The sequence below is a fragment of the Drosophila serrata genome, unplaced genomic scaffold (genome assembly GCF_035046125.1).
Source record: "Drosophila serrata isolate PLE 108 unplaced genomic scaffold, ASM3504612v1 contig_240, whole genome shotgun sequence".
Classification (NCBI taxonomy): domain Eukaryota; kingdom Metazoa; phylum Arthropoda; class Insecta; order Diptera; family Drosophilidae; genus Drosophila; species Drosophila serrata.
Genome location: NW_028257138.1, coordinates 8,172,561 through 8,180,162, shown reverse-complemented (window position 1 = coordinate 8,180,162; position 7,602 = coordinate 8,172,561). Strand labels below are relative to the sequence as shown.

General features: G+C 46.0%; 2 protein-coding genes across 4 annotated transcripts; one reads left to right on the top strand and one right to left on the bottom strand.

The window, feature by feature from the left end:
• The first annotated feature begins 176 nt into the window (after positions 1-176).
• Positions 177-3,049, top strand: LOC110183208 (uncharacterized). The gene is made up of 4 exons (XM_020951421.2): positions 177-825; positions 901-1,835; positions 1,893-2,064; positions 2,488-3,049. Exons 1-4 carry the CDS (start codon positions 496-498, stop codon positions 2,656-2,658), a joined length of 1,608 nt encoding a protein of 535 aa, XP_020807080.1. The 5' UTR covers positions 177-495; the 3' UTR covers positions 2,659-3,049.
• On the bottom strand, positions 2,628-6,547 carry LOC110183211 (transmembrane protein 184C). 3 transcript variants are annotated; one of them, XM_020951423.2, is made up of 6 exons: positions 5,935-6,547; positions 5,571-5,848; positions 5,311-5,517; positions 5,150-5,246; positions 4,682-5,012; positions 2,628-4,558 (listed from the first exon to the last, which is right to left on the bottom strand). In XM_020951423.2, the coding sequence occupies exons 1-6, from the start codon at positions 6,232-6,234 to the stop codon at positions 4,275-4,277; spliced, it is 1,497 nt and encodes a 498-aa protein (XP_020807082.1). In that variant the 5' UTR covers positions 6,235-6,547; the 3' UTR covers positions 2,628-4,274. The 3 variants fall into 3 exon arrangements, with proteins under 3 accessions (XP_020807082.1, XP_020807083.1, XP_086687171.1); XM_020951424.2 differs by having other exon boundaries at positions 2,628-4,555; XM_086831045.1 differs by having other exon boundaries at positions 2,628-5,012.
• Positions 6,548-7,602: the final 1,055 nt, after the last annotated feature.

Sequence of the window (7,602 nt, the reverse complement as noted above, 5' to 3'; positions counted from 1 at the left end):
ACATATATCATTTAAATTTTATTTACGAACGTCATCATTGGTCAAAATAAAGTTGCATTATTCCATTATTAGGTGGAAAAAACCCACTATTTATTAAAAATCACTTTAATAAATTACTTCCGATATTCAGACGCATAAACTCAAAGAAGTGATGGGAGACAACGTGCGAAAACGGCACAATCGTTATCGATAGCTGTGTGTTTTGTTTGGTTTGTTTTCATTTCTCGTTTCAAAGCTTAATTTGCGTTTAATTATGTAAATATATTTACCAGATTTGTTAGCGCTGTGTTTGTGTGTTTCATAACAGGTTTTGCGACAGCGTCGCAGTTTTTTTTTTGTACCACAAACTCCCTCCTGCACCTGTTGCGAATTCGATTCAGTGCAAACCTGCGTTTGGCCTTTTTTATGCCCTTTAGTTGTACGTTTCCACTGCCACCGACAATCGCTGTGCAAATCAATTGCGTCGAAGTGGGATACGCACAAACACAGTAGAAAATGGGAAACACGAGTTCCAAAGGGGAGTCGGATGCCAGTGATCCTCCCCTGGACGCCGGGAAGCACAGACACAAGTCCAGCACTCACTCCGCCCACTCCAGTGGCTCCCACAATGGCAGCTCTGACGCAGTCGGCAGCGGCGGCGGCGGCAGCAACAACAGTCTCAAGGTGCAGCAGTCGCAGGCATCGATGACCAGGTCCGCCTCCGGGGCAGACGTCACCGAGAAGTATCTTACGCAGCTGGTGCCGGTGGAGAAGCTGGCGGATATTCTCAGGGAGCTGTCGTCGGCCAAACTTGGAGTTAATGGCATTGTGGCCGACGTCTTTGTGGTGAGTAATTAACTGATAACAAGCGACGACGACAACCCATTCACATACAACACCTTTCTCTCTGTCCCGCATCAGTCACAAGTCTTTCCGCAGTACGCGGACCTGGGACAACGGCTGTTCAAGCTGATGCACACGAACTCAAAGGCTACCACGAAGCACCTGGGCACCGTCGCCTTCCGGCAGCAGTGCGAACGCTTCCTGGGCATCATGGACGATGCCAAGACTCTGGAGTGCTACATTAAGATGTACGCCCAGGAGGACAATCCGGACTTCATCGACAAGGAGGGTGTGACTCGCCTGCTTCACATTTGCTACACAATTGCCATGCAGCACTCGGGCAACGCCGTCCTGTGCTCGGCCATCAACCGCACCTTCGGCTCGGTGACCAAGTCCATCTTTCTCTGCCACGACAGCCTGAGTCTGGGCTATGTGTGTCGCTGGTTTGAGCAGAACCTGATCCGCCTGGTGCTGCTCGTTCACAAGTACTGTGTGCACACACTGTCCACCGCCTATCGTGGCCTGGAGCAGCAGTCTCAGTCCTGCGGTATCGAGCTGCAGACTCCAGTGCTGGAGCAACGCAATCCCTTTACAGACGCCACCGACCATAGCAGTGGTGGGGATGGCGGCAGGTTTTTGGACTCACTGATGCCGCTCTCACAGGCCTGGCTGCTGGCCGGGGCTTTGCCGCCGCTCTACTCCAAGCCGCAGACCGTGGCTCCGCCTTCAGCCGGCAAGGGCAATGTGAATAGCAGTGCCTCGAACGCCGTGCAAATCTTCAAGGAAAAGCTTTCGATGATACCTTCGCACTGGACACTGCTCTACGACTCAAACGAGCATGGCGTTGGCGCCAATCGGTTTCTGCATCACGTTCTCGGCTACCGGGGACCCACTCTCGTCCTGTTGCACACTAAGGACGAGCAGACGTACTGCGTGGCCTCGCCCAGTGAATGGAAGGAGACGCATCTGTTCGTAGGCGGCGAGGGCTCCTGTATTATCCAGCTGCTGCCGAAGTGTGTAGCGAAGTTGGTTTAGATCTACGCTCTGTTTATTAATAATGTTCGTTCAAGGTTTGTTATACTGGAAAAGAAGCCAAACATCCTGTACCTAAACACGAGCATACGCGGCTATCCGAAGGGATTTCGCGCAGGCGCAGATCCCCGCAAGCCCATTATATCGGTCGACGAGCATTTCGAGAATGTGGACTGCAAGGGCCTGGCCGCAGGACTTATGTCTATAGAGGTAAGGATATAATTTAAGATCATAACTAGAAAAAGCTGAGGAAGCCAGAATAAGTTGGCAAGCCACATTATGTGAATGTTTTTCTGTATTTTAATTGCATTTCATGTACAATAAGCCTTACTCAACAGGGTTTATGTATGTATGTATATTTTTATATATGTGTATACGCATATATTAAGGGTATATAGTGTAAAAATCATTGACGTATGTATATGTATGTATATATCGCATATTAAAGGCTGAATATTCAGCCCAAGCAGTTAAAAAAACACCACACCTGCGCCGCCTAATGGCCAGGTGTTGTGCTCTAACGATGCATTTTTAAACCAAGTCTACAATTCTCCTCACCCAACAACAACAACAGTGTCTACCAACAACAAGAACTACACGTTGCTCTCCTCCCATCTTTGTATTCCATCGCAGGTCTGGGGATGCGGCGACAAGACATCACGCGAAGTGCAATTGGACATCAAGAAGTGGCAGATTAAGGAGGCCGAGCGACAGCGGACGGTGAAGCTTACGGCCGCCGACTGGATGGACCATCCGGATCGATATCTGCTCGAGCTGGGCGGCAGGCAGAACTACAACAATTGATTGGGAGCGGCTGGCTGCGTCGAAATATACTGGGATACAGCATGCGAAGTAATCACTGGACTGAATTTGTTTTTAATTGATGTTGATTGATATTCGGTTTACTTGTTTTCTTTCTATTAATATCCGAGTTTAGTATTCGATTTGATTTATGTAATGTTCGTAACGTGAATTCCGTGTATGCCTTTAAATGTACTTCGTTCTACATTGTCTGTGTCCATCTATGTGTATCGGACATCCTCTGTCTGCGTATTCCGTCTTCGTTTTAATTTAAAAGTTTATTCTGTTTCGTTCTTTGTATCTTCGTTCAAGTGTAAAACAAATGAAAGTATTATGAAAAGACATGGGAATCGAAGTGCTTAAACAAATAATACAATAAATGTTACAAATTATATTAAATGGCGTTTGAAATTCTTCGTTCATCTCTTATCGGCACAGCTAACAAATCAGAGTCTGCGATAGACAAAACTGAGATAAAAGCGAAAGATCAAGGTCCATTTGGGCTCAATAAGAGCACGGGGAATGGAATGCATGTCGGGGGAAATCAATGATACAGCAAACGTGTTTAAAACCTTTCTTATCACGACTACGTATGGCGTCAAGCAAGTAAACCAAAGATAAGACTTAATATTATATTACAACGAATGAAAAGCAATGTTAGTGTGCATAGGCGTGCAAATAATACAACGTCAAATGATAAAAAACATAAAAGTCAATTGCAAATAGTTTTCAAGATTATATTATTGCGATGTATATTAGTTTTACAATAAGAATTTCTATATAAATACAAGTCTCGCCCTTTTCGGACCGGCGGCAGTCACAAAATTCACAAGCGGTTCAGAGGACTGGCTCCATTAACTACATATACTTCTTAGGGATCACCTAGCGGGGGGGGTGTATATAGTAAGAATATCGTTTCGAGAGCAAGGTCTGCCTGCAAAAACAGTGTATAAAATGTACGTACAAAACGCCGCTTGACCCCACCTCGCCTATTTAAATAATGATGATTCTTTGAGCTAAGGGATGTGTGCGATTACAATAATAGTGGCATGGAAAGTGGAAAATCAGTTGGGGTGGTGGTGTGCTTTCGCAATGAAAACTAAGGCCACGATTTCAAGGAACCCCATTCGATGGGACTCGCTAGAATGGGTTCGTTTCATGAGTATTTTAAGCCTAACACAAATCAAAATAGAACGGAAATCATAAATATAAGCATAACATAAACTGTATAAGGATTTGGGGTTGGTCGGGACCGTCTAGGTAATGTATTCCCGATCGCGGCGACGCCGCGTCGTTGAGGCAAAAACAACAACGGGCTGACCTCCGCCAGCACCGCCATCGGCATCGCCATCATCGTCTTCGTCCGCGTCATCATCATCGTCACCGTCACCGTCATCATCCCCGCCCGTTGAGTTCGACCACTCGGATGCTGTCTGATTGCTGCCCGTGGCACTGAACTTGAGGCTGCTCGACATGCCAAACGATACGGAAAGCGAGGCGCTGAGCGACGAAGCGGCATTCAAATGCTGGCTCACGTCCACGCCATCCTCATCCTCGAACGCGTCGTCAATGTGCGGGTGTTGGTGATGTTGCTGATAATGGTATTGCTGGTAGCGGTGTCACCTGCCTGCGCCGCCACCCAGCAGCATGGCATAGTCGTCATTGGACTCGGGAATAGGAGCGGCGGCCGAAGCGGCTCCGGCACCGGGCGCCAGGCGCAGGAAGCTACTATTGCCACCTACACCAGCACCCAGATCCCTCTCCCTTTCACGCTCACGTAGATGCAGCGTTTCACGCTGACGCGTTGACGGCTGGGTGCCCGCCGCTCCCGGCAGGTGTAGTTGTTGTTGTTGGTAGTTGTTGCTATTGCTACTACTGATCATATCATCGGGCGGCAAGCCTGCTAGGGGAAATCGAGATTGAGATTGGGAATGAGTGGGTTGGTTTTCAGGGAGTGTGCTTAACTTGCCCTCATACACGGGCACGATCAGGCGACTCGACGTTGCGCCATATGTTACCATGTTACCTGACTGCGACGAGCTGCCCGACAATTGCTGATCCTGCCGCTTGCTTATGAGATACTCCGATTCGCTGCTAGAGCGACGAGGACTACGCGCCAGCGGCTGATACGTGCTGCGTCCTTGAAAGCGTCGACTAAGTGAACTGCTCACAACTCCCAGGTGCTCGGTGACGTCCTCTTGCATGTCGGATATGTCCATCATGGAAAGGAAGGCACGACACCAGCTATGGTTCGGATTATTCCAGTACTGCGGCGAATTGATGTGGAACGGATGATGCGGGAAGCTATAGATATGAGCCACGGCGGCGATGAACATCTCGATGCAGATGAGGAAGTTCTGTTAAATTGGGATTACATCATTAAAAACTTTCACTTTAAATAAGACAAATGTATGTTTTCTGAAGAAGAGAAAGTAGCGCTCAATGTTGGTCAGCAGTTTGAATCGCTTGAGGCAATGGTTCACCAGTAACTCACCTGTAGCAAAGATGCCAGATTCGTATCGCCCACATCCGATCCGAAAATGTCCTTAATTATATTGTAGTACACCAGCACATTGAGCAGCACTCCTTGGCTATGATCAAATAAATAAATTGCTCAAATTCTCAGACCTTGCCCAGGGATCTCTTGGCACTTACAAAAAGGAAAAGAACACCACAGCCTTGATACAGAGGAACTTGGGAATGGGCTTCATAGGCTTGAGGTCCTCCTTGTTGGCACGGTAGAATAGCACCAGGCAGTACATGGCCACAAACTGGGAGATGTTGTTCACGACCACAATGTAGGGGAAGGCCACGTTACCGGCAAATTCGCCCTCGCCATAGACGCCGCACAGCTCACAGATGCTACGGATAAGGGATTACTATTTGCAGGAGAATCTAAGTCTCTCGGTACTTACACAGAGATAAAGGTGGTGATTGGTCGCACCACCGTGTATTGGAGGATTCCGTGCTTGCAGTTGTGGATGAACTCACGCCCCATCACCCACGGTCGCATGCAGCAGAGCGGAAAGAAGTGCTGCACCTGCGGCTTGTACTCCATGGTGGCTTCCAGGTCCATGTTGAGATTCAAGTAATTGAGCAGGTACACCATGAAATTGTAGATCACGTACGCCTCGTAGCATTCGCGCAACGAGTCCACGTAAATCGAATGCTTTGGAAAGAAGAGGCCGATCCACTGCGGAGAATCAAAGAGCAAGTATTAGATTTCGCACACTTGTTTGCGGTCTCCGATTCCAATTCCCATTCCGACGACCCACTTACCGCGTTCAGGGCGTAAATGGGCACCATCCACAGTATGCGAATTATGTGCTTTTGCAGAATCGGCTTCGTGAAATGGATGACGTGTTGGATAATATGCCATATCGACACGGGCACAGCGGCCAGCACGAACAGGCCACCGATGAGGATGAGCTGGTCGTTGCGCTGGAAGCCATCCTTCACCGAATTTACAATCAGCAGAGGCACAACAATAATGGCGAAAATGCCATAGGTAACGATCAGCAGCGGCCGTATCCAGATCCGCCAATCCTCACAGAAGCGTCTCACGTCCAACCCGCACATCGTTCGCCCCGGCAGAGTCGCCTAGGTTCTCGCTTGTGATAAGGGCCCGGATTTTCCGTAGAACAGAATAACAACGCTGCCTAGTTGTTGATTCGTTGTTGCCGCCGCCCCGTTGCTGTTTTCTCTTCTTCTTCTTCCCCCCTTTTCACGTCGATAGTATCGATAGTACCATCGGTGTTTACGCACCTCTGGTTGCCACAAAAGAAAGGTGTAACCATATCGGGAGAAATAAAAAGTACCATAGGGAAGTTTTCGAATGTCCGTCAAATTAGCGTCGATGAGTTAGCGTCGAAATGGAACGGTGGGAAAATTGGAACATGGAGGGGATCTTTAATTATTAATTTATTTCGCAATTAAGGCACTAATTCGAATAAAATAAAGTTTCTGAATGTCAGATTTCGAGAGAAGCGAATAACAGTGGGTGGTGTATTTGGGCTGATAGCTAAGGCGCGAACTATGAAAATTGAACCAGATGGGAACCACTAGCTGAACCAGCGAAGAATAAATATATCCGGCATCACTACCAGTTTAAATAAGTAAATTTGATTTAAACTTTATGTTTAAACCTATGCAATATGAAGGTAATACAATAAACGGCATCACAGTTCTGAACATTTTGATCCATGTTTTATCAAAATCCGTTTAGTTGTTCATAAGAAATCCTGACTTCTTCATTTATTTCCATTTATGTACCGGTGAAATATAAATATATCCGGCAGCCCTGTCTGCCTAAAAACAAGAAAACTTGATTTAAACTTTATGCTTAAACCTATGAAAAAGGAAGACTGTCCTATAGACGGCATCGCAGTTCTGAACATTTTGATATATGTTTCATAAAAATCCATTCAGTCGTTAATGACAAATTCCAATTTTTTCATTTATTGCCGTGAATGTACATATGTATGTGTGTATGTTCGACGAAGAATATTAAATAAAAAAAATGTGATTTAAACTTAATGGTAGGACGTATGTATACAAAAGCAATAAAGGGCATCGCTGTTCTGAAAATTTTAATCCATTATATACTAGTTAGAGTATATAGAAGACTAACTGCAAAGTTTTATTTAGAGAGCTTTAAATATAAGTGTATATTTTGCTTATAATTGGACAGACAGACAAATGGACAGGCTAAATAGACTCGGCTGTTAATGCTGATCAAGAATATATATACTTTATAGGATCGGAAATAATTTATTCACTGCGTTGCAAATTTTTGACCTGAAATCATATGACAAATCAAGGGCATTGAAGCACTAGATTTGAGAAGCAAATTTTCGAAATAACATTTAATAGAATGCCCAATAAAAGATATCGTTTTTCTAAGCAATTTGGTAGGTGTTTCATCGAAATCCGTTCAGTAGTTTTGGA

Coding starts and splice junctions, on each gene's coding strand:
- LOC110183211 (XM_086831045.1), bottom strand. CDS start 6,234: ATGTGCGGGTTGGACGTGAGACGCTTCTGTGAGGATTGGCGGATCTGG. Junction 5,247..5,310: donor GTGGTGTTCTTTTCCTTTTT/GTAAGTGCCAAG, acceptor ATTTGATCATAG/CCAAGGAGTGCTGCTCAATG. Junction 5,013..5,149: donor ATCTGGCATCTTTGCTACAG/GTGAGTTACTGG, acceptor CCAATTTAACAG/AACTTCCTCATCTGCATCGA.
- LOC110183208 (XM_020951421.2), top strand. CDS start 496: ATGGGAAACACGAGTTCCAAAGGGGAGTCGGATGCCAGTGATCCTCCC. Junction 826..900: donor TTGTGGCCGACGTCTTTGTG/GTGAGTAATTAA, acceptor GTCCCGCATCAG/TCACAAGTCTTTCCGCAGTA. Junction 1,836..1,892: donor ATTATCCAGCTGCTGCCGAA/GTGTGTAGCGAA, acceptor TGTTCGTTCAAG/GTTTGTTATACTGGAAAAGA.